This window comes from Palaemon carinicauda, chromosome 37 (genome assembly GCF_036898095.1).
Source record: "Palaemon carinicauda isolate YSFRI2023 chromosome 37, ASM3689809v2, whole genome shotgun sequence".
Classification (NCBI taxonomy): Eukaryota; Metazoa; Arthropoda; class Malacostraca; order Decapoda; family Palaemonidae; genus Palaemon; species Palaemon carinicauda.
In genome coordinates, this window is record NC_090761.1 from 66242669 (window position 1) to 66269839 (window position 27171).

The following is a 27171-nucleotide window of genomic DNA, read 5'->3' on the forward strand; positions in this document are numbered from 1 at the left end:
TGTTAATTATTTATCAAAACTACTATTGCAAATGATATTCTAGCTCCAAAGTTTTGGCTTTGGGTATTTTAACACGTTTGTCTTACTATAAAAGAATTTCTATCAAAGTTATCGCCATCTTCTATTGCCAATAAATCATAAGCTCAGTCTGCAACGTTTTGTAGATTCTTATAAATCTTGTGAACGTTTAGAAGCGTTTTTACAATCTAAAGTAAAGAGAAATAACCTGTATAACCAAAACATTACTAAAAATACTCCAGTTGCAAAGGAATTGAACAATAGGAAAGGAAAATATTATTAAATTAATAAAAAAACACTTCAAACCTTTATTTTTATTTCATTTTGTTGTGATCTTGGTAATAGCCTGGATAACCAAAAAATTACTGAAAATACTACAGTTGCAAAGGAATTGAAGAATAGGAAAGTAAAATATTATTAAATTAATAAAAAACACTTCAAACCTCTATTTTTAATTCATTTTGTTGTGATATTGGTATAAGTAATAACAATAAACAAAATTACAAGTGCGAACTGCGACTGCATTTGTGTATGGCGAGACAACTTTTTACTCTCATCTACTTTATTTTGGTGACATGTAAACGTTTTGATATGACAAATAGTATTGTTTCATTATAAATTCAGATGAGAAAAATATAAACTATATATTTAAGTTAATGGACACGGGATAAAATAATTCTATCTAGTCATTATGTTAAATTTCTTAGAATAATTCAACGTATTAAGTAAACTAAAGTAAAGTAAAATAAGCACGGGGATGAAATAAAGAGCAGAGGCTGTGTGGCTGTTAATATTAACCAGTTTATGGATATCATATATATATCTGAAAATCTTTTCTAATATATTTAAAATATATTATTTTTAGAGCATTATTTCAGGTAGAATTAAATTACGGTAGTCATCCCTCTCTTAACCGTTTGTATTATGTACACATTGTGAAAATATATTTTTTTTAAACAGCCCGTCACCGCTATTTTGAGTCTTTTCTGAAAAGGAAAATTGTTAATGATAATAGTCCTTAAACTAATATTCTTTCTTAGACTATGATGTTCTAACTAAAATATACATATATTAATTACTTTTTTTCAGGATTATGCACGGCCACCTCTAAATATAATTTTATTCTTTGAGAATCTTTACTAAAAATTTAACCAAATAAACTTTAGACTTTAAATATCCTCGTAAACCAGAAAGAAAAGACTTTTGTTATTCGTTCAGGGCTGCCATTCGTACGAATGGTACGATAATTATCGTACATGTACGCTTATTTTAGGTCAAGTACGATGTACGATACATACCTTAGGTATATACAAACGTGTGTTTTTAATTAAATAATTATACTAAAATATTTTGAAACGTCAATCATGTAACTCCCTAATAATTATATTGAAACTGTGTACGATAATTTTGGTTGAAAAACGACAATTTTAAGGCTCATGTACGATAATCCAGTCGAAATAATCTGGCAACCCTGTATTCGTTTGCCACTGTAAACAAACTTTGCCAAACTACATTAACAACTGCGTACGATTTCTTAATTAAGTGAAAAATGGGATCTTCCTCAAAGAAGAAGGACAAGGATAGGGAGAAGAGTAAAGAAGATAGGAGGGAAAAGAAAAGAAAGAGGCGCTCAAGGTCTGGATCGCGTGAAAAGGATAGAGAAAATAGGCATCACCACAGGTATGGCAAGTTGGCATAACCCTAGTTTTTTATTGTTATTTTTAACATGTTTTATGAGTTCTTTTACGTATAGATAATCAAAACCCAAGGTTAACATTGGATAATTGATTTAGTCTAAGCCTGCGGGTAGGCTTATGCAATATATGTATCTGTCATTGATGTCATGCACGGGGGTTATGTATGATAGCGGCCACCTGTATGTATTATTATGTCCAACTTAGAATACGGCAGTATACCGGGGTTCTCCGGAGGGCGTTAGATCCCCCGTTAGGTAAGTAGGTAAGGACACGGCTTGTAGGTTAGGTTAGGCACAAGAACATCACCTAACCAAATATTTCCTACCTAACCTAACCTAAGGTTCTCCACCTAACCTAACCTAGGCGCCATATCCTTAGAATGCCGTACTCTTGTCTTACCCTGTCCCAACGAAGTACATCCACCCCTCCATTTTTAATCCATGCGTGAGGACAGGTACGGAATATAGGAATTATTAAATTTTCCCATATATTTAATCTTGACGAGAGTTTAATCTAACATTCTCTGTCCTTAAATCCTACTTGGGGGGAGGGGGGTGGCGAATGGCCAGGTACTGCATTTTTGGGATGTATTTAGTTGGTTGGGGTAGACATAAATCTTTTTAATACTCATCAAATTGATTTTCTATATAGGAGGGACTTTTTGATTTTATCTGAAATATGATTTATGAAATATTATTTAGTGGTACCTTGCTAGAAGTAAAGCCAGTTGGTAAGTATATACAAGATTGAGACTTAGTCTTAGGGTAAACTAGCATACGGTGGTCATAGTCCTCCGTAGTAGTTAAGTATGTAAGGATATGGCTCCTAGGTTAGGTTAGGTGGGAATCTTGTGTTAGGTGATGTTCTTGTATGTGTTTCCCTTTTGAATGTAGTTTTTTAATCATAACTTGGAATTTTAAAATGTCTGAAATTTGTAATAAATAGTGTTTTTTTCCATTTATTTTCAGTAGAACAGTTCAAAGTACCTATGAATACACTAGGAACCGTTCTTATGTACTTCATTGGAAATATTGTGCTACAGTATATACTTACCAGGTTCAGGTCGAGGCTTTGCCTTTGCAACGGCACCTCTTGTGTCTTTTAGCTTTGTATGTTCCTTATTTTCACTAGTTTTACTCTTTTCACCCACATTTGTTGTAGGACACTTTTCGGTAAATTTTTAGTTTCAGCCAAATTTGGAAAAATGCAATAAAAATATATTTGTTGCATCAGAAATAGTGTGGTTTCAATGAATTTAACGTTTATTTTGACTGCAAGCCAACCGATTTAGAGATTTACTATGTATACCCTAGTTCATCCCACCAATTATGGGGGACACCCTTTGGGAACCGGGGTTTTGGGTGGGGGAAGGGGGGGGGAGGGCGTTGGGGCATTGAATGATATTTGCAATAAATGAATAATTAATGTTCCAGCACCCCTCCCCCATACCCCTAACTAGGCCTACCGGGGGGAGGGGGGTAGGGCCCCCCAGCGACCCCCCCTTAAAGCCACAGTAATTTTCAGGGCACCACAGAACCTAACAAACCCACCTAACCTAACCTAGGGGCCCTGTACCCCTACCGGGGGGGGCTTCGCCCCCCCTGCGACCCCCCCTTATGGCCAAAGTAATTTTCAAGGCACCACAGAACCTAACAAACCCACCTAACCTAACCTAGGGGCCCTGTACCCCTACCGGGGGGGGGGCTTCGCCCCCCCTGCGACCTCCCCCTTAAGGCCACAGTAATTTTCAGGGCACCACAGAACCTAACAAACCCACCTAACCTAACCTAGGGGCCCTGTACCCCTACCGGGGGGGGCTTCGCCCCCCCTGCGACCCCCCCTTATGGCCACAGTAATTTTCAAGGCACCACAGAACCTAACAAACCCACCTAACCTAACCTAGGGGCCCTGTACTCCTACCGGGGGGGGCTTCGCCCCCCTCTGCGACCCCCCCTTAAGGCCACAGTAATTTTCAGGGCACCACAGAACCTAACAAACCCACCTAACCTAACCTAGGGGCCCTGTACCCCTACCGGGGGGGGGGGCTTCGCCCCCCCTGCGACCCCCCGTTTAACCAGGGGTAAATTTGAATATATATATTTTGTTAAATCACTTCTTACCTTAAACGGAAGATGACGATGAAGATGTGGAAGGTTGTGGTTGACCCTCTTCTGAATCATCAAGTACTGGAATACGTTCAGATTTGGTACAATACCACACATGTCTATCCTCACGAAAATGTAAAGGCAAATCACATTTACCACACTGGACACTTAAAGGTAATACGGAATGCTCCCTTAGAAAACGATTCACTACTTCAGGAGTTCCATTATAATTCCCATGAAATCGGCCGATCACATCAAAATAGGAATAACGACATATTTCACACAACCGTACCGGAGGATCCATGACAGTAAAGTGACGTGTGAAGAAAATATAGAAACCGGAACTTTTGAAAACCGAAAACAAACGACAGTCACGGGTTTCTCCCATAATGAAATAGGGAAAAAAACAAAATAGTATCGTTTACAATGTTATATTGCACGAAAAACAGATCCTTGAAACAAGACTGAGAGACCAATGAATCGTCCAATAATAACCCTTGAAAAGAACCCAGTAGTATTTTGATTGGAGGAGCGACATTAGTGGGAGGAGCAAATGCGCATTCAAGTAAATATTGTCACATTACGCAATGGGGCGGAGCCAAGTAAGATGAAAACAGACATACAAACGAACAAGAGCTACCTTGCGTGCCCATGGAAAGATATACACTAAACTTAGAAAAAGTCAAGACCTTCAATTCCTGAAATATTTTTTTTCTCTGTAAGTATGCATTAGCGACAATAATGTATTGAGAAGAAGTGTTTTGTTATCACGTGCTTTACTAGGAAAATATATTAATATAATACATTTCCCAATTTGGTTGAATCCAAAACTTTACCCACTTTTCTTATTCTCAATATTCACAGAAAAGGAATTTTCCAACTGTTTGTGCGCTATCTTCTTAGTATGGTTGTTGGAGCTTTATTGTTCTTCTTCGTATGTCACTATATTGTGGACAATATAATATGAAGTGGTTAACATTCTCTTCTACATCACAGAATACACAGTTTATATTTCCAACTACAGAGGCTCCCTTATGGGTACCCTAGTTAGTGGCTAAAGGCTCAACCTTCTGATTTGATGATTTGATTATTTCTTCAGAGTAAATGCAGTATGGTGGACACGATATACTAGTGAAGCATAGAAAACAGAATTAGAACTTATATCTTTACTGCATATGACAGTGTGTATTATTGGAACATGCTGGCTATGGCAACTCATCTATCAAAATCACTGGGGTAAAGCTTGGGCTAGAGTACTCCTACTTAACCTGGTTTAAGCACTATGCCCATGGTTTCCAAGGGGGATGTTTTTCCTTAGTGAATTATTATAAATTTATGCCGTTCCATAAGATTTATATGTACAATACAGTATTTCAAATTGTGAATACTCCATTGTGTAAGACTATTTTTTTGAGGTTTGAGGATACTAGGCTACTTTTACTTCCTAAGGCATCACCACAGGTAAGGTATGTTCGCGCCATTCTTGTCTTTTCATTCTAGTTATTAAAATTGCAGAATGGCATGGCCGAGTACTGGTGATTTATTATACAGAAAGGGATTACTGTAAAGCATTATATGGAAATATACTGAAAATATTTAGATAAAAATTATGAAAGGGAGGAAAATAAAGTAATAATTAGGCATGAATAAGGCTTTTTATATCAAAAGAAATAATAAGATCATTAAGACAAATGTATCCAGGAGCCTAGGTGCTTGCCAGCAAATCATTCTATTGCATTTTTTTTTCTTTTTTATGCTACATGTATTAGTGTACTGTATACCACAGTACTGTACAAAAATATTAAAGAATTTTTTCTCTTTTTTTTTTTTTTTTTTTTTTTTTTGCTTCCAAACCTTGTCAAAGCCCATAGTCATTCATTGCTGTTGCACGTGGCACTGTATTTGGTTATAAATGGTTGTATTGATACATTTGATAATGTATTCAAGCACCCCCTATTACCTGCTCTTATTCTTTGCTTAAAACAGCTTTCATTAATTCCAGACACCATCACAAACACAAAAAGCAAAGAAGTAAGAAAAGGGAGGACAGATCTCGCTCTCGCAGCCCCAGTCACAGCGAAGATAGTCTTTCAGAAGTTGAGGAACTGCTGCAAATTAAAGATGACCCAAGTAAGATATTATCAATAAGTGTGTATGATTTTAGAAATTTCATGTCAGGAATATTTGTGTATTTCTGTTTGTGGTTATTTATTAAAGTTTGGATCAAAGGGAGCTTCACAGATTGAAAATGTGCAGTTACAGTAGAGGTTCTCATGTATTTTGTAAATTCAAAAGTTAAAATTTTCATCTATGCATATTTTGTTTTGCAATATGATAATGTACTTTAACCGCTAAAGATGTATTACTTGGAGAAGTTCCCTGACATCCCAAGGAAAAGAGTATGGATAATATCTAGATGAATCATAAATTTTTTTTTACAAACATCAATTTACAATGTTTTATCTTATCGCTGTATGCTGATTTTATTGACAGTAATTTGGCATTACTGTACTTAGATTGGCTAAGTAGAATATGTTTTTGAACGTTTGAAGTACGTTTACATTTTTAGAGCAAGGTATATCAACGCCTTACTTTCTGTGGACAACCTTGAATTTTCAATATTAAACTTACCCGATAATCATGTAGCTGTCAACTCCGTTGCCCGACAGAATTCTACGGGAGGGATACGCCAGCTATCACTATACTAGAAGGGGGTGTACTCACAAGCGCCACCTGTGGCCAGGTACTACAGTACTTGTTGTTGACGCCACCTCACTTTTTCCTCTGTCGTGCTTCCGGCAAGACGTTCTTGGATACGCTTATGATTTTGGAGTATTGTTCACGGTTTGGTGAAGTATTTCTCTAAAATTTGCAGCTATTCGCTATACTGGAAACTTCTATATTAGCTTAGTTAGCTTTTGGAATTAAATTGATTAATTATGGTGACGAAGAGAGTATGAACTCTCTTTCACCTTTTAATGGCCGACCCTTCCCTTAGACGGAAGTGTTGGTGTCTAAGAGAGTATAGACTCTCTTTCTTAATTTTGCTTAACAAAAGTTATAGATTTATTTTATATCTCTCCGCCTTTTATAGGCCTCTTCGATTAACTTCCTTTTATTATAAAATTATTAAAATTAATTTTTATATTTGTTTATATTCGACCTTTCCTAATAGTAGGCGGTCTTTTCTTGTACCGAAGTTAATTAACATTGAACCCGTCATTTCGGTTTTACCTGTTAACATATTATGCTATTTTAATGTTTTTGAAAGAATTTCTTTGATAGTCTCGTACTGTTTTCAAAGTTGAACTAACGTTTTGTTTTGTCTCTGCAGTTGTTGACGTTTCAGAACGTTCAACTTGCGCTCTATCGTTACGATAGAGAGAGAATTTTCACGGTGTCACGTTGCAGTAAGAGTAACCGTGTCTAGCGTTTTGTTCATTCTTTCTTAACTTAATGGTTTTAATTCTACAAAGGAACTTTTCATTTTGGGAAATATTTTCCTTTAACAATAATATGTTTTAACGATATATATGATTGGGCTCTTCTCTCAGGTTCTAAGTCAAGAGAGAGAGAGAGAGAGAGAGAGAGAGAGAGATAGAGACGGAGGGAGAAAGAGGAGGATAAACGTTTCGTTCAAGCGAGTTACGTTGTTATCGTTTTTACTCTTCTCCCTAGTCTCTTTAGGGGAAGAAGGTAAACGTTTCTAGAGTTTTTTCTTGTTCTCAAGCTTTATGCGGTGAGAGAATTTAAACGTAGTTTATTTGATCTAGTGTTTAGTCTCTTTCCAGCCACTGAATTATTTATCTTTCATTAGATTTTTCTGTTACATTGTAATTCTGTTTTCGCAATTACTAACTTTTGAGAAAGGATAGAATTGCGTGTTTCAGGTACAAACCACTTAAAGTTTCGAGTTCAGTGAAATAAGTGCAAACAGAAAATCAAAAGTGATAAGTGATTAGCGCAAAGTGTCAGTGTTGTGCGTGAGGGTACTTCTGTGCGTGCCAGTCGTCCTCCCAGTCCGGGACCTCTTGCAAGCTCCCAAGCCCAGGGGAGAAGCAATGTCGAAGGGCAAAAGGGTTCGGCAGGCCTTGATCGGCGCACAGAAGTATCCTCGGTGGTTGCGGGCGTGTCTTCCAGAGACCGTCACTCCCACCTGCAGACGATTGAGCCCGTCTTTTACTCGTCCGCTGATCAATTGTCAGGGAAGAAACGTTGAACTCAGGTCTCTAGACCACTCAAACGCAGAGTCCAGTCCGCGAGGGCTCAACCGGGCTGCAGTCATTGGCTCAGCTCTGACTCGCCGCAGTCATCTGTCGACTGCACTCCGCCCAAGAGGAGTAAGGTTCTGCCGCAACAGATCTCTGCTGTTAAGGCTTTGCCTCAGCAGACCTTAGTGTCTGCCGACCCCAAGTTGGCTCTACTGCAGTCCATGCAGTCACAACTTTCAGTATTGATGCGTGAGTGTCGGGCTGAGAAGGTTGCGCCTCCGCCTCCGCCTGCACTCGCTCCGCCTGCGCTCGCTCCGCCTGACCGCAGTACCGCCTGCCAGGCGTACGATGTTGAGCCACGTTCTGAGTTTACTGTTCCCAGTGGTGTACAGCTCCCTCCGCCTTCCTTAAGGCAACCTCAGCAATGGGATCAGGAGGCTTATACCTCTCTTCCTCCGCTTCCACTTGCTGCTCCACCATTGATGCAACACTCGGTTGAGGTACAACAACCTCTCCCATCCATGAGTCAGTCTCCTCAGCTCTCGCTGCAGCGAGCTCAACCCTCCTCAAGGCAAGCTCCACAACACCTTAGCCTTGCGCCTCAGGAGCCTCAACTCGCGAGACATTTACTACGTTCTGCGCAGCCTCTACCTCATCGCTCTCCGCTTGCTACTCCGCTTCCGCCAACCACTCAGCAAGCGCAACCCTTGAGTTCAGTCACTCATGCTATGAGTCAGCCACCTCAACGCATGCATCTGCCACTTTCTCCTCAACTTGAGAAATTACAAATGACAATAATAACACCTCATTACTTTCATAACTTGCATTTGTAATCATATACATGTATGCCTACACAAACATTATGATAATGGAGGTTATTTGTCTTACTTATATAAAAATATATATGTATTCCTTGCAATATATTTTTAACAATATCGCAAAATATGGCAAAAATATCTTCAAAACAAAAATGAATCATGAGTTATGAATGTAAGGTAAATATTATGTTGATATTAAAACCCCATGCAAGCATGCATGAAGCACTCTAGCACTGGTCATGGAATTTCTGAGAAATGTTAAACGCCATGCAACACGCTCTGCTTACCTTACACCATGCTCTACATTCAGCATGCTCTGCATACAGCATGCTCTGCATACAGCATGCTCTGCATACAGCATGCTCTGCATACAGCATGCTCTGCATACAACATGCTCTGCATACAGCTTACTCTGCATTCAGCATGCTCTGCATACAACATGCTCTACATACAGCATGCTCTGCATACAGCATGCTCTGCATACAACATGCTCTGCATACAGCATGCTCTGCATTCAGCATGCTCTGCATACAACATGCTCTGCATACAGCATGCTCTGCATTCAGCATGCTCTGCATACAACATGCTCTACATACAGCATGCTCTGCATACAACATGCTCTGCATACCTTACCGCATGCTTCTCAATCATACATCTTTGGTTGTTGCCAACTCACTAGACTGTCAAGCAGTTTCATAACGTTGCCTTCTAGTCTGCTGCTTTTGCACCATTGAAACCCTCACTGAGAGAACTTAACTTTTCTCGGATATGGTCCCTGTAGATGAGAAAGTGCTTTTCTCCCTCCTTCTGATATTCCCTTGAGGACTCTGTCATTTGGAGAGGAGCTTTTAGCTGCGTAGCCTCCTATGGACTTTTATTTAAGCATAACATGCTTCCAGGGAAGGTAATGGTTCCACTTCAGTCACTAACCCCGTCTGTTACCACACCTGCTCCCATAGACCTTGAGCTGTGTTGCAAGACATGCAGTCCAAGCTTAGTCCTTGTTAAAGGATTTTTTGTTTACGGAGTCAGTGTGTCACTGGGAAGACGTTCAACAACCAGCAGAAGTGACTTGTTGTGACGCAGTGCGGCAACCTCAGCAACCCGATAAGGAGTTGTCTGTACGACCCAGACAGTCTAGACAGCTTCGGGTTGTCACTGTACTTCCTCGCTTCCCCATGGTTGACAGTTCACAGACTGTGCAGCAGTACCATGATCTTGTGTCCGGCTCCGTCAGACGACTGGCTTTTAAGAGCTCCCACAAGTCGTCGCTGTCTGGAGATTCTCAGATGGACTATGGATCTGACCAAGGAACTGGGCCTCCTGGTCAATTTTGAGGAGTCTCAGCTCATCCCATCCCAGACCATTGTCTCCCTGGGTATGGATCTTCAGAGTCGAGCTTTTCAGGCTTTTCCGTCGGCCCCAAGGATCTTCCAAGCCCTAGAATGCATCCAGAGCATGCTGAGAAGGAACCGATGCTCAGTCAGGTAGTGGATGAGTCTAACAGGGACACTTTCATCGCTGGCCCTGTTCATCGTGTTAGGGAGAATCCACCTCCCCCCCTTCAGTATCATCTAGCTGCTCACTGGATAAAGGACATGACGCTAGAGACGGTCTCAGTTCCTGTTTCCGAAGAGAGGAGGTCTTCTCTCGCGTGGTGTAAGAACAGCTTTCTTCTCAAGGAAGTCTACCTTTGGCTGTTCAGAAACCCGACCGCCGTCTCCTCTCGGACACATCAGACACGGGCTGGGGTGCGACTTTGGACGGACAGGAATGATCGAGAACATGGAATCAGGAGCAAAGGACACTTCACATCAATTGCAGGAGTTGTTGGCGGTTCTTCTGGCCTTGATAAACTTCAAGTCCCTCCAGCTTAACAAAGTGGTGGAGGTGGACTCTGACAACACCACAGCCCTGGCTTACATCTTCAAGCAGGGAGGGACTCTTTCGTGAAGTTGTTCTAGATCGCAAGGGACCTCCTCATCTGGTCTAAAGATCGAAAGCTCACGCTGGTAACGAGGTTCATTCAGGGCGGTATGAATGTCATGGCAGATCACCTCAGCCGGAAGGGTCAGGTCATCCCCACAGAGTGGACCCTTCTCAAGAATGTTTGCAGCAGACTTTGGGCCCTGTGGGGTCAGCCAACCATAGATCTGTTCGCTACCTCGATAACCTAGAGACTCCTGTTGTATTGTTCTCCGATTCCAGACCCAGCAGCAGTTCACGTGGATGCTTTTCTGCTGGATTGGTTCCATCTCGACCTGTATGCATTCCCGCCGTTCAAGATTGTCAACAGGGTACTTCAGAAGTTCTCCTCTCGCAAAGGGACACGGCTGACGTTGGTTGGCGCCGCTCTGGCCCGCGAGAGAATGGTTCTTAGAGGTACTGCAATGGCTGGTCGACATTCCCAGGACTCTTCCTCTAGGAGTGAACCTTCTACGTCTACCTCACGTAAAGAAGGTACACCCAATCCCCCACGCTCTTCGTCTGACTGCCTTCAGACTTTCGAAAGACTCTCAAGAGCTAGGGGCTTTTCGAAGGAGGCAGCCAGAGCGATTGCCAAAGCAAGGAGAACATCCACTCTCAGAATCTATCAGTCTCAAGGGGAAGTCTTCCGTAGCTGGTACAAGACCAATGCAGTTTCCTCAACCAGTACCACTGTAACCCAGATTGCTGACTTCCTGTTATATCTAAGGAAAGTAAGATCCCTTTCAGCTCCTACGATCAAGGGTTACAGAAGTATGTTGGCAGCGGTTTTCCGCCACAGAGGCTTGGATCTTTCCACCAACAAAGATCTACAGGACCTCCCTAGGTCTTTTGAGACCTCAAAGGAACGTCGGTTGTCCACTCCAGGCTGGAATCTAGACGTGGTCCTAAGGTTCCTTATGTCATCAAGATTTGAACCTCTCCAATCAGCCTCTTTTTAGGACCTCACATTAAAAACTCTTTTCCTCGTGTGCTTGACAACAGCTAAAAGAGTAAGTGAGATCCACGCCTTCAGCAGGATCATTGTTTTCACATCTGAAACGGCTACATGTTCCTTGCAGCTCGGTTTTTGCTAAACGAGCTTCCTTCACGTCCTTGGCCTAAGTCGTTCGAGATCCCAAGCCTGTCCAACTTGGTGGGGAATGAACTGGAGAGAGTACTTTGCCCAGTTAGAGCTCTTAGGTACTATCTAAAAAGGTCTTAACCTTTACGAGGACACTCAGAAGCCTTGTAGTGTGTTATCAAGAAACCTTCTTTTCCAAGTTCTAAGAACTCAGTTTCTTACTATTCAGGCTTCTGATTAGAGAAACACATTCTCATCTGAAGGAAGAAGACCTTGCTTTGCTGAAGGTAAGGACACATGAAGTGGGAGCTGTGGCTACTTCAGTGGCCTTCAAACAGAGCCATTCTCTGCAGAGTGTTATGGATGCAACCTATTGGAGAAGCAAGTCAGTGTTCGCATCATTCTATCTCAAAGATGTCCAGTCTCTTTACGAGTACTGCTACACCCTGGGACCATTCGTAGCAACGAATGCAGTAGTAGGCGAGGGCTCAGCCACTACATTCCCATAATCCCATAACCTTTTAACCTTTCTCTTGAATACTTTTTATGGGTTGTACGGTCGGCTAAGAAGCCTTCCACATCCTTGTTGATTTGGCGGGTGGTCAATTCTTTCTTGAGAAGCGCCGAGGTTAAAGGTTGTGATGAGGTCCTTTAGTATGGGTTGCAGCCCTGTATACTTTAGCACCTTTGAGTTGATTCAGCCTTCCAAGAGGAACGCTGCGCTCAGTAAGGAAGACGATCTTATTAAAGGCAGAGTAACGGTTCAAGTCGACTTCCTTACCAGGTACTTATTATTTCATTGTTATTGTGGATAACTGATTATATGAAATACGGGATACTTAGCTATCCTTTAGTCTTGTACACTGGTTTTTTCACCCACCCCCCTGGGTGTGAATCAGCTACATGATTATCGGGTAAGTTTAATATTGAAAAATGTTATTTTCATTAGTAAAATAAATTTTTGAATATACTTACCCGATAATCATGATTTAATTGACCCACCCTTCCTCCCCATAGAGAACCAGTGGACCGAGGAAAAAGTGAGGTGGCGTCAACAACAAGTACTGTAGTACCTGGCCACAGGTGGCGCTTGTGAGTACACCCCCTTCTAGTATAGTGATAGCTGGCGTATCCCTCCCGTAGAATTCTGTCGGGCAACGGAGTTGACAGCTACATGATTATCGGGTAAGTATATTCAAAAATTTATTTTACTAATGAAAATAACATATTTCAAGTAGTATTATTTGGTTATTTGAGCTGGCTCCACATATCAAAATTCTTATAAAATACCATGATGGTACTGAGGGTACTTTAAATATCTATTCAAAGATTACTTCTGCACTGAGGTGACATGTTACAGGCATGGTGTAAGCGAATTAGATTTCCAATTCTTACTGAAACAGGAGTAGCAATAATAAAGCTTATTTATTATAGTTATGTAAATTGGTTACAGTGAATACTTGAAAGTACTCTTAACCCTTTTACCCCCAAAGGATGTACTGGTACATTTCACAAAAGCCATCCTTTTACCCCCATGGACGTACCAGTACGTCCTCGCAAAAAAATGCTATAAAAATTTTTTTTTATATTTTTGATAATTTTTTGAGAAAATTCAGGCATTTTCCGAGAGAATGAGACCAACCTGACCTCTCTATGACAAAAATTAAGGCTGTTAGAGCAATTTGAAAAAAATATACTGCAAAATATGCTGGGAAAAAAATAACCCCCTGGGGGTTAAGGGTTGGAAATTTCCAAATAGCCTGGGGGTAAAAGGGTTAACTTAAATGTTAGTATATGAAAGTATTCTACTTGATTTAATGAAGTACATTTGGCCCTAGTAAAAGAGCAGCATTATACAGTGCTGTACAATAATCTTTTAAAATACCAAGTACAAGTATTCAAGATTGTGTACTTCAGTCCAAGTACCTGTACTTGCGTTTAGACCCAAGTTTCCAATTGTTATTGCCTTTGTGTTTTTTTTTTTTTTTTTTTTTTTTTTGGAAGACGTGATTAGTTTTTCCTAAAGATACAGTATGTATAGATCCAAACATCTGATTCATGTTTCTATAGTATTTTTTATCATATAAGAGTTGATTGGTTTTTCATTAAGGTGTTTATTGCAGGTTATCAGTTGTCTCAGTCTTCAAAACTCGGGAAGCAGTCGCCCTCTCCACCTCCAAGTCATCTGTTGCAGCCTGTGGGAAGTGACTTTGCAAGCAGTGGCCCTGTTGGAGGGGAGAAGGAAGGGGGTGCAGAAGCATCTTTATCCATCGAGGAAACAAATAAAATAAGGGCAAAGCTAGGCTTGAAGCCATTAAAGGTATGGGCTCGTACGGTTATGTTTTTGTTTAAATTCTCTCTCTCTCTCTCTCTCTCTCTCTCTCTCTCTCTCTCTCTCTCTCTCTCTCTCTCTCTCTCTCTCTCTCTCTCTCTCTCATTATCGAATGCCTTGTAATTATACATTGTTGTTGACATTTTATGTCAAAGGATACAGTATGTACATTTTTTAACATTTCTTTATAAAGTTGAATATTTTATTGACTAGTTGTTTTATATATATTTCAAAGGCTATCTATTGTGGAGTTACTACATTATCACTTGGTAGTAACAAAATAAAAATGCAAATATATAAATTAAACATGCAATTACAGGTTGAAAGAAAATATATCCAAGAGTTAATTCTCCTATACAGCCACTGAGCAGGGACTGCTGCCTCGCACCGAAGGGGTTAATATATAATCTTGTAATATCTCATAATAAGTAAGATGCACTGGGTTCCAAAATTAACTATACATTACTGTACATAGAAGAATGCTAGGCAGATAACATTTTGCTTGGTATGGTTCTAAGTTTTTTAAGAGCAATATACTTAGAAAGAAGCAAAGCAAAACACTTGAAGTGAAAGATTGACCTATTTCTTCAGTCCCAAGAAACTCCGTATGAAATTAACATTTTACCAAAAGATATTGATTTTTCAGCTGAAAATGTAGCATTAACTAGAACGGGGAAGATTGATAAAGAAATTAATAAGATCTATTATCTATCCGAAGATAGTTTTAATACCTATGGTACTGTACCCAAAACTGTTGAAGACAGGACTGCTGAAGAAAACTTCATGGATGAAACAAAGGCACTGGAAGTTTACAGGAGACCTTGAAGAAATTGTATAAATACTTGACATGAATGAAAATTAAGGCTGCAAATTGATCAATGAATGACAGCATAGCAGACACACCAGGGTGTTAACGGAATCTGAATCCTTGGACTGGCTGCTGGATCTGGAGTCATTGTTCTGTAGAGCATTTGGAAGTTTACTTGTATGTGTGTCAGGGATTGGGTTAGTAAAAATGTACTACTGCACTATCATTCTTGTGATATTTGTTTTTCCTAACAGATCGATAACGCTCCGAAGAACGAAGAAGAATCCGGTGAGGTGAATGACGGGGATGAGGTTATGGAAGATGTGGAGGGAGGGAAGAAAGTCACAGTTGCTGGAGAACAGTTTGTTCATAAACCAGCTGAAAATTTAGCCCAAAAACTGCAGGTATGTCTGTTGAGGTTAGATGAAATATCTTGATATGGAAAATGCGGCCAAATATATATGAGTTAAGACTCATATATTTGGCCGCATTTTCCATATCAAGATGTATCATCTAACTGTAATCTCATATCTATTTTAACTTTTTGTTTCATTGTAAAAGGGAATTACTTGCGCATTAAAATAGTTATGTGGTCACGGAGCTTTTTATGGTAAGCTTGATTACGAAAGAATAAAACAACCCTTCAATAACTTTGAAGATAATTTTCGAGGCTTTGTATTTCACATCTCTATGATCCTCCTTTTACCAAGAAAATTATAACTTTAGTATTAGTATTTTACTATTCAGTATGGTCTTAGTGATATAGGTCCATATGTAGTGATTATGAATATGTTCACCAACGTATAAGCAATAAAACATACAGTATATACTTTATTCATTGAAAATCTAACAGCGCCTCACTACTGGGCAGAAATATAGTACAGTAATTAGAGTTTGTATGGTAGGAATATGCAAGAACCCCATTATTGTTTATACTGTATTTCCATTGGGATTTGCAACAGTTTTAAAGTTCAAAGAAAATAATTAAATATATTAATTGTAAGTTTTAATTTTTATGTCTTTTTCTGCTCCATTCTTCATGATTCTACGTTTTTTGTCAGGTCGAAAAGCTGAGAGAAAAAATAGCTGCGCAGAGAGAAAAACGTCGTATCAAGGAAAAGCTGAAAAAGGTGAAGACACTTGCTGAATCAGATAGTGAAGAGGAATCAGCAAAGGCTTGGGTGAATAAGTCGCGTAAACTTAGCAAAGAGAGAGCTCTGGCTGAGCAAAAGGTAAGATTTAAGGTTTTTGCCAGTAATAGCGTAATTAAAAGTAATAGAAACTTAAAATTTTTAATTTAGTAGAACAGTATGTTCACTTTGAACTAAGAATGTTCTATTTGTATTATCAAGAATATTGTTATTTGTTCTTACAAAATATGTTATCCTATGTCTTGTATAGGAGTATTTCTTATCATAACCTGGTTTGGTTATTGACGGTTGTCTGCAAGGTTGTACAGGGAGGCATAAGTTCAACATATATATGCTCGTTTCTCATGGTGATGTCGTGGGGATAGCCAGGAGTATTATGTGTTATAATTGATACTTTGTTAGACAAACCTACCTTTTCTAGGTATCCTTTTACTATGGTGATAGAACATTCTTGGAACCAATGCTTCAGTGATAATGCAGTGACCTATGCATTTGTAATTTGTTGCCAAAAAACATGAAGTATGCACTCACACTTACTTTTTTGTTGCTTGCGGAGAATGAACCATGATTGTTAGGCTTTGTTGTTTGCACCCTGGACGAAACTTGGGTATCTCTTTACATCATACACGTTTCTTTTTCATGAATAAGACATGATTTTGAAAATTATAGGACACTGGAAAGCATTTAAAAAATGTGAGTAGTTGGGATAGGAAATGGTGCTGAAGAACATTAAGGATCCAGAGGGATTACATTTTTTTATAAATATCACTTAATACGTTTGGAAAATGAACTGTTACACTCTACTGAGGAAAAACTAATCTAACTTCATTGATACATAACATTTATTCTTTTTTCTTAAATGTCCAAGAAAAGGTTGAAACAGTAACTAATACTGTAGTAAGTTTTTTGATAGCTTAAACACCTGATACCAGTTGATCAGCAGCTTTCGTTGTAGTGGATGTCTTCATGGAAAGTTAATGAAAGCAGAAAAAACTTTTTGGTAAAGTTTGATATTTTTAGTATTTTTTTCTGCAGACTTACATGTTAATCCTTCCTTTATTCCTTAATCTCCTTTCTTGGTCTGCTTTAAAGATAGCAGATCTCTTAATCTTAATCCTATTCCAGAGTAAGATGTTGGAAGAATTAGATGCTCAGTTTGGCATTGGAGCTTTGTTAGAACAAGATATGACTGAAGAAAAGATTAAGAAGTACAGCCGAAAGGAGCTCTCAGGATTGAGGGTGGAACATGATCTCTCCAGGTATGTAAGAATAGTCTAGATTCTACAAATTGAATTTTGTTTTGTGTGCTTGAAAATAATTACGCTGTATTTATGATAGTAACTTCATTGCATATTAACCCTTTCACCCCCAAAGGATGTACTGGTACGTTTCACAAAACCCATCCCTTTACCCCATGGACGTACTGGTACGTCCTTGCAAAAAAATGCTATAAAAATTATTTTTTTCATATTTTTTATAATTTTTTGAGAAAATTCAGGCATTTTCCAAGAGAATGAGACCAACCTGACCTCTCTATGACAAAAATTAAGGCTGTTAGAGCAATTTAAAAAAAATATACTGCAAAATGTGCTGGGAAAAAAATAACCCCCTGGGGGTTAAGGGTTGGAAATTTCCAAAGAGCCTGGGGGTAAAAGGGTTAAAATCCTATAGTAATTAATCTAAGTGACTGTTGGGTATATATGTGTGATGGGTGATGATGAAACAAACTTAATTTAATTTCTTGTAAAACGGAATTATTTTTGTCATTCAAGCCAGTCACTCTCATAATAATCTCATAGTTACCACACCTTCTGATCTCTTTCAGCCTTATGTCCTAAATACAGGAAAAATGATGCACGGGGTAAATTAATACTAGAGTCCAGATGGTGCATACACATTATGTAAGCTACTATGGTTAGACTTGGTGCAGCGTTCAAAAGACAGCAAATACAACCATGCATGCGTGATGTATTTGTGTGAAAATTTTTTTTTATGAAAAATTAATGTTTTCCATTTCAGATTTGACGAAGGAAGAACAACTATTCTTACTCTGAAGGACAGTAATATCCTTGCTAATGAAGAAGATACATTGGTCAACGTCAACATCATTGATGATGAACGTGTTGAAAAGGTAAGTGCTTGATACTTTTTAAAATTTTCTTTTTAAAGGTTTTAAAGGTCGCTCATGAATGGTAGAGGCAAGGGACAGTGACGTTGCCCTATCGAGCAGGACAATGCCCCAGAGCCTGACCATATATACATATAATCAGTGCCCAAGCCCCCTCTCCACTCAAGTTAGGACCAAGGAGTCCCAGGCAGTGGCTGCTGATGACTCAGCAAATAGATCCATAGGCTCCTCCATCCTTAGCTCACAAAGATAGTAAGGTTGCAAAGAGTTTTACCAAGACTCGAACACCAGTCAAGGACGTTACCACACCAGCCACCACAACTTGCCAGTTCATTAGCATCGAAAGAACTATAAAAGTACTGTTTTACGTTTTTTGGAAAATTTGAGATTGCAGATTTGGGCAAATGTTGGATTAGCGAGTGTAAGAAAAATTGTGACGTATCGTAAAATTTCGGCTATTGTAAATATTCACTTAAATAATGGAAACAGAGGGCTGACAAGAAAGAAAGAATCAGTAGAATCACATGCTCTTTGTTACTTTACATTTGGAGTGAGGAAATATGATCAGAATCAGAAAATGGAATTGGAGTACCATTGTATACAATAATAGCATAAACTCAGCTAAATTACCCAACACTCCATGCATATCCACAGCAGAACTGGTTGGTATTAAGTAGCTTTAGTTTAACCTGTGGACTTTGACTACAAATCTGAAAGTAATTTGTCATTCATTTGAATTACAAAAGGGTTTTAGAATCATTGCATGTCTAAATCTATTACCCCACTATTACTATCCACGTAAGTTGTGACCTTTCTCATATTAGAATAATTGTCAATAATAAGGGAGACAAAGGATTAAGTACTACTAAAATATCTAGAGTACTGAATATTTAGAGGGTTTTTTGGTGTAATTTTAAACAAACGGTGAAAGCAGAGGTAATAGATAAGGTCTTACCTATTGTATACAATATAAAACCAGAGATAGTGTCCAACTTTGGTCATCTGCATTCCATTTAAATAGGGAACCAAAGATGGGTTTAACAACTTTGGATTTGACAGGATGTTGAACAGGCTGACATAAGTTTTTTATACAGGAGTTTATATATGGAATATCTGTTTTAATGTTGTTAGTGTTTTTAAAATATTTTGATTGTTCATTACTTCTTATATCATTTATTTATTTCCTTATTTCCTTTCTTCACTGGGCTATTTTTCCCTGTTGGAGCCCTTGGGCTTATAGCATCTTGCTTTTCCAACTAGTGTTGCAGCTTAGCTAGTAATAATAATAATAATAATAATAATACTTAACTCATCTGTCAATTTTTGAAAGAAGTTGTGTACCAGAAAGTCAATGTGATGTAAATTTTCGATTGCTGTTTACAAAGCCTTTTTATTCTCTTCAGTTGTTCTTTGTACATCTTATTTCACTACCTTGTATCCCTGTATATTTGCTCACCTTTTCTTCGGCAATTTTTGTTCCTTTTAATGCTTCTCTGCTTCCTCTTTAAATTTTTATCAGTTACACCATTTTTATGCTCCTAGCTAAATCGGTTTTTCATTATTCACGTTTTTCTAGCTACTGTATCTGTTTCCTCTTCTTTGAGCTTTCATTCACCCTCAACTGTTTTTTATTCTCTAACTATTCGATCTTTCCCTCATCTTCAACTCCTGCATTTCCGCATTTACTCTTTTTTTTTTTTTTATAACTATCTTTCTCCTCTGCTTCAATCTTTCCTTCACCCTCCACTCCTGCATTTCAAGTTCTGCCAGGACTTCATACCACTTTGATTCATGATATACAGTGATACCTCGGTACTCGACCATAATCCGTTCGAGATCCGTGTTCGACCTCCGATTTGTTCGAGTACCGAATTTTTTTTCCCCATAAGAAATAATGGTATATATTCTATTCCGTTCCCAAGCACTCGAACAGGCCCAAAATATTAATAAAATGTGTACCTAAACAACAATAATTATCTAAATGTGTATGAAATTGGTCAGAAAATCCTATAAAACAATTTTAAACCATTTACTGTACTAAAATAAAACAATTTTAAACCATTTTCTGTACTGTAGTGAACATACCTTTGAGCAGCGGTTCGATGGCATACAGGGATGGATGTGGAGAGGATGGAAGGGGGAGGTTACTGCTTGGAAGGAGAGTCCCCTTCCATGATGTGGCGGGGTAGTTCTCCTTCAGGAGTTGTTTCTCTCTCCAATGAAAGGGTGGGCAGATCTATTTCAGGGGTTTCTTCTCTTCTTTGTCTCTTCTTTGGAGGAGAAACAGGCTTTGATGTAGCAGCTTTCTTTTCTTTTGTGAAAAACTGGTCTATTGTTAATTGTTTCTTCCTCCTCTGCAGTATTCTTCGAAAATGATACATGACACTATCATTAAACATATGCACTGCCCGGTTTGCTACTGCAATTTCTGGGTGGTATTTTTCAGCAAAAGCCTGCACATCTGCCCACTTGGAACAAATTTCATTGATGAGAGAACTTGGAACATCCTCCCTTACCTCATCCTCTTCTGAAGATTCCTGCTCCACAATCAGATCCTGCTGCTGTTGTTGTTGCAGGTGCAACAATTCCTCCACAGTCAACTCGGTAGAATGGCTTTCTACAAGCTCATCAATATCATCCTTGTCGACCTCAAGCCCCAAACTCCTGCCCATGACAACAATTTCCTCAACGACATCAGTGTCATCAGAAATTACAGGGGTAGCAGTGCTTGGACCCGCCTCTGGTTGGAAACCTTCAAACTCCCTCTCTGTGACACATGATGGCCACAGCTTACGCCAGGCAGAGTTCAATGTCCTATAGGTCACACCTCGCCAAGCTTGGTCAATCATGTTAACAGAGTTGAGGATGCTGAAGTGTTCCTTCCAGAATTCCTTTAGGGTCAACTTCGTGTCACTGGTCACTTCAAAACACTTTCTGAAAAGGGCCTTGGTATAGAGTTTTTTGAAGTTTGAAATGACCTGTTGGTCCATGGGCTGGAGTATGGGAGTAGTATTGGGGGGCAAGAATTTGATTTTGATAAAGCTGTATTCTTCTTTCAAGTCATCCTCGAGACCTGGAGGATGTGCAGGAGCATTGTCCATAACCAGAAGACATTTCATTGGCAAGCTCTTTTCAATGAGGTAAGCCTTAACCTGGGGGGCAAACACTTCGTTTATCCACTCAGTAAAGAATTGTCTTGTGACCCAAGATTTAGTGTTCGAGCGCCACATAACTGGTAGTGCACTTTTACAAATATTATTTCGTTTGAACACCCGGGGGTTGTCCGAGTGGTACACTAACAAGGGTTTGATCTTGCAATCGCCACTTGCATTTGCACACAGCAACAATGTTAGCCTATCTTTCATTGGCTTGTGACCTGGCATCTTCGTCTCGTCCTTGGTAATGTACGTATTGGCTGGCATTTTCTTCCAAAATAACCCAGTCTCATCACAATTAAAGACTTGTTGTGCGATCAAATTTTGTTCATTTATGTACCGATCGAATTCCCCCACGTATTTATCGGCTGCAATTTGATCCGAACTAGCTGCCTCCCCATGCCTAGTAACACGATGAATACCTGTTCTATTACGAAACTTTTCAAACCAACCCCTGCTCGCTTTAAATGTAAATGAATCACTTTCACTGGTACTCGGACTTTTCTTCACTAATTCTTCATAGATATGCAACGCTTTTTCACAAATGAACGCTTCACTAACACTTTCCCCGGCCAACTGTTTTTCTTTAATAAATATTAAAAGCAACTTTTCCATCTCCTCAATCACTTGTGGCCTTTGCATAGTTACCGCCGTAACTCCCGTTGCAACATTCGCCTTCTTAATCATTTCTTTATGCTTTAAAAACGTAGAAATGGTCGACTTCGCCATTCCGTATTCTACCGCTAAATCGGACACTCGTACACCATTCTCATATTTCGCTATAATTTCCTTCTTCAACTCGATCGTTGTTCGCACTGTTTTCCTCTTCTCCTTCCCCTTAACACTCATTACTTTCTTGGGACTCATTATGAAAGCTAAAAAAGCAATTAAAAGCACTGAAAATCACTAAATCACAACGAATGCTGATCGCGCGTTGTCTGAGTGACGCTCTCGAGAGAACTGATGCTTCCCGAACAAGCGAGAGTGGCCGAGATGGCGCGATCATCACAAAGCCCATGCGGTCGTCACGTGTTCGGCTGGTCGAGTACCGAATTTTTGGTCGAGCACCGCAGCAAAAATTTCTCGAAAATTTTGGTCGAACTCCGAATTGTTCGAGTATAGAGTCGTTCGACTACCGAGGTATCACTGTATCTTGTTTTATTTGGCTTGAATACTGTATTGTGTTCAGCATCCTTAATCCTTTACCATGAATCTAATCCAGAATTGATTTTGCATTATTTTGCTATCCATTACCATATGCATACTGTATTTTTATCTTAAACAGTAAAATCAGGAAAAAAAGATGTCCCGTTGATGTCCTCATAAGCGCTTCTCGCTGTTCCCCAAAAAAGCTCCCATAGTGATTTTAAATACTATATCTTTCTTTCTCTTTTTTTACAGAATCTTAAGAGACGAAAAATGAAACTTGATGAAGTTGAGTATGAAGCCCCAGAAATGGATGAATTTGGACATTTTGTACAAAATAATTTGCTTACAAAATATGATGAAGAAATCGTCGGAGAGAAGAAAAAAAGCTTCCGACTGGGCCATGGTGGTGAAGCATATGCGCTAAATGAGGAAAGTGGATCTCCAGCAATTCCAGACAGTGTGAGGAGGATGTCAAAGTTGAGAAAATTACAGTCCCTAGAAGCTCCTCAGAGTCAGTTGGCGTCGGAATATTTAACTCCGACAGAAATGGTCAGTTTCAGGAAGGTTAAGAAACCTAAGAAAAGTAAGAAGAAAAAATTCAATGTAGATGATTTAAAGCCCCTTGAAGAGGAATCTCTCGCTGATTTAGGTTCCTACGGTGCTAGACAAGCTCGTATAGAAAGCTTAATGGTAGAAAATGATATTCCCGCCCCGTCAAGTATCGAAGCACCCCAGAGTGGTCCCCGTATGCACTCGCTAAGGGAATTGTTGGAAGAAGAGGAGGAGGCAGAGGAAAGTGTAAAAATGGAAGTTGATACTCCCATGGATGTGGATGATGCAGAAAGTGAAATGGATGATATAGAATTGCAGGAAGCTTTAGCAAGATCACGCAGGGCAAAACTTGCTCATTCTTTACAGCCGAGTAGTGAAAAGATTTCAGAAATGCTAAGAAGTCAAAGAGCTGAAGCCAAGGAGGAGGAGGAGGATGACGATGAAGAAGAAAAAATGGACGAGAGTACAGGAGCTCTGATGATGACGCTAAACACGACTGACGAGTTCTGTCGCACTCTGGGTGATATACCAACTTACGGCCTTTCGGGAAATCGTGCTGAAGAGGAGCAGACTATGCTGCAATTGCAACAACCAAAGGTAAATTACGATAGGCATTGGTATTTTCCAAATGTTTCAATATTCAAGTATGGATGGCAGCTCATAATGTTTTGTGTCTTCAAATTATTGTTAGGTATTTTTTAGTGATAATAAGGGCCATCCTGATAAATAAATTATGCCTGGAAAGTTTTGATGTGAATAGTATTTCTTATTGGAATGAAGTTTTGGCAGTTTATAATAGTAAAAATTATTCATTTAATGCCTCCATAAGTTTTAAAATGATTGTATATGATTCATTAAGTGTAAAAATATCTATTCAAAATTGAAAATTGTCTCAAACAGGTGATAGTGGGACCATTAGTTATATGACTGTATGAAACTTTTTCAAGCAATTTTTTGATAATTGATCAGTTAATTAATTGAAAATATCATAATTTTATTCCTCTGTAATTTTTCCTCAAAGGAAAAGGAACAACAAGAGCACAGAGGAGCATGGGAGGAAGTTGGCATTGATGACACGCGTGTGGAAATTAGTGATAACATGACGACCCCAATTTTGGAAGAGGAACCTGATGCCAGCAAAGGTGTTGCAAATGCCCTGAAATTAGCCTTGAAGAAAGGTTATCTGGAAAAGAATAATATTTCCAAATCGGCCAATGCAGCATTGCAGCACCTTAGAGCCATTCACTACAGGTAACTGTTAACCCTTTTACCCCCAGGCTATTTGGAAATTTCCAACCCTTAACCCCAGGGGTTATTTTTTTTCAAGCACATTTTGCAGTATATTTTTTTTAAATTGCTCTAACAGCCTTAATTTTCATCTTAGAGAGGTCAAGTGGGTCTCATTTTCTTGGAAAATGTCTGAAGTTTCTCAAAAAATTATCAAAAATATGCAAAAAAAAAATTTAAAAAGCAGTTTTTTGCAAGGACGTACCAGTACGTCCATGGGGGTAAAGGGATGAGTTTTGTGAGACGTACCAGTACGTCCTTTTGGGGGTAAAAGGGTTAAGATTTTAAGAACATATCAAATAGAATAGTAATGAAGTGGACAAGAGACTACTTATTAAACCATTTAGAGTAGAAGTGTTTTAAGTTTGAAAACAGTTTTGTTATTACTGCATGATTCTCGTGTCATTGTTATCTTAAGGTTAATTAAAAAGATATTTTGAATGATTAAGCCAATTTCTTACAGTGGTTTCATTGCTCATTTAATGTTCTTGATGTGTTGAAATAATTCAATTAGCCACTGAATTTTGTGTTATCTTTATATCATCAAGATTTTAAGTAAGACTGTCTTGATGTAGCTCAGTGTAATTGTTCAAATCATGAATTTATCTGTTTGTACCATTAAGATAAAGTTAATTGAAAAGTCATCCATTTTTTTGAGTGACTTTTGAGGACTTTAAATAAATAATTTCAGCATTGAAGATAAGGCAGTGGATGACGAACGTGGCCGAGGACGAGGAGAACGTTATATGGGACCTGTCACTGAATTCAAAGATAAGGATGGATACAAACCAGATGTTAAATTGGAATACGTTGATGACGACGGACGTAAATTAAATGCAAAGGAAGCTTTCAGGTATTCCTATCTTCTTGCACCGTTATCAATTGCATGATACTATATATATTCTTAAACCCACTACTTTACTTGTTCCTAATGAAGGTGGAAGGAACAAGCCTTGAATTAGGAATTAGTTGTAAGCAGTAGTTAGGTGAACAATTGAGGCCTCTGATATAAAGGGGTCCCTCTCTTTGCTGCAAATGCTTTCACCTATCTTGATGGTATCTCTTGGGCTTTACTGAGAAATTCATTTTGCCATATATGCTTCATTTATAATGTCAACGTTAATGCTTACCTTTACCCGAGTTACTTGTTAATTTTGTTTCCTAAGTCTTTGATTAGGTAGGTTTTTAGTAGTGATTTGTTATTCTTCAGAACGTACCTGCACTTAATATTTAACCCTGTTCTATATCTCCGTTTCCGCTTCCATTCTTCCACTTTGCAGTTAGTCCCTAGAAGCTGTGGTTTAAAATGCCCCTATTCCAAGAAACCTTGTAAAGATTGAGGTATAAAGTAATTTGATTTGACTAAGGTACAAGAATTATTATGCATTCTAAGACTTGCCCAGAAGGTTAGTTCTTGAATGTTTGAAAATATATAAAATTTATATTATACAGTAAAGTATCTTGGAATAACCAAAGAAGTGGAGGCTTTTGATTATACTTCCAGGGAAGATTTGTTTCCAAGGCTAGGGCACGTGTTGGTGAGGACCCACATTTTATTCTTTTATAATTTTTTCAGACAAATTAATCAGCAGTAAAAATGTTCTCTCGAGTTATTTGAGAGAGAGAGAGAGAGAGAGAGAGAGAGAGAGAGAGAGAGAGAGAGAGAGAGAGAGAGAGAGAGAGAGAGAGTGAGAGTGAGAGTGAGAGTGAGAGTGAGAGTGAGAGTGAGAGTGTGTGTGTGTGTGTGTGTGTTTTAAAACTTTTAGAAATGAGTGTTGAAGGTATTTTATTTTCATGTCCTATGGTATATCCTAAATTTTATTTGAATTGCAATTGCATAGATAAAATGATTAATACCACAATGCTGTATGCATGTTCACCCCACCCCTTTTCACCATGATATTTTTTGCCCATTGCAGATATTTATCTCACAAATTTCATGGCAAAGGATCTGGCAAAAATAAGACAGAAAAGAGGATGAAGAAATATAATGAGGAACTGTTGATGAAACACATGAGCTCGTCTGATACTCCTCTGCAGACACTGGAACGCCAGAGAGAAAAACAAAAGCAGTTGGGTGCTGCGTATCTTATCTTGTCTGGGAGCAAGACTCAAGAATCCATGGATGTGAAGAAGTAGCATTTACTTAAGCTCTTTTACAGAATTTATTGTAAATTTGTAACACTTGTAGTTGTAGGAGTTGCCCTTTGTGGACACAAAGGTTCCATTAAAAGTATTGTTTGTTAAGAATACAGTACTGACATATCTTCTTTTCTTTCAACCTTGAGTGAAATTGTAAGAATTATAACTTAAAACATCTTCAGTGCTTGTTTTTAAGAGCCCTTCTAATGCCTCAGTCTACACCATGTGGGACTCCAATACAGTATAGTGTACAAGTACCTTTTAATTTCAGAGTACACAAATTCATGCTGGATATGTACTGATACATACATATACCAAGGCACTTCCCCCAATTTTGGGGGGTAGCCGACATCAACAAATGAAACAAAACAAAAAAAGGGGACCTCTACTCTCTACGTTCCTCCAGCCTAACAAGGGACTCAACCAAGTTCAGCTGGTACTGATGCCTTTGAATATCCATGAAGTGTGTGGAATTGCAGTCGTACCACACAGTAAGACAGCTTGTTTTCACTGCGAGAAATAGATTTTTTTAAGCTATGCCACTACAGAAATTGTGATTTTCCCCAACT

At 38.8% G+C, this 27171-nt stretch overlaps 1 protein-coding gene across 1 annotated transcript; it reads left to right on the top strand.

Moving 5' to 3' along the window:
• Positions 1–1498: 1498 nt before the first annotated feature.
• On the top strand, positions 1499–26723 carry LOC137629749 (U4/U6.U5 tri-snRNP-associated protein 1-like). The gene is made up of 11 exons (XM_068361348.1): positions 1499–1698; positions 5823–5950; positions 14022–14218; positions 15293–15442; positions 16100–16270; positions 17315–17448; positions 18209–18320; positions 22874–23770; positions 24195–24424; positions 25152–25313; positions 26380–26723. The coding sequence occupies exons 1-11, from the start codon at positions 1568–1570 to the stop codon at positions 26597–26599; spliced, it is 2532 nt and encodes an 843-aa protein (XP_068217449.1). The 5' UTR covers positions 1499–1567; the 3' UTR covers positions 26600–26723.
• Positions 26724–27171: the final 448 nt, after the last annotated feature.

Bases quoted from the DNA above. Each gene is read 5' to 3' on its own strand.
- LOC137629749 (XM_068361348.1), top strand. From the start codon at position 1,568: ATGGGATCTTCCTCAAAGAAGAAGGACAAGGATAGGGAGAAGAGTAAA. The intron at 16,271-17,314 runs GTAAGATTTAAG...ATCCTATTCCAG, and splicing joins GAGCTCTGGCTGAGCAAAAG to AGTAAGATGTTGGAAGAATT. The intron at 23,771-24,194 runs GTAAATTACGAT...TTTTCCTCAAAG, and splicing joins TGCAATTGCAACAACCAAAG to GAAAAGGAACAACAAGAGCA.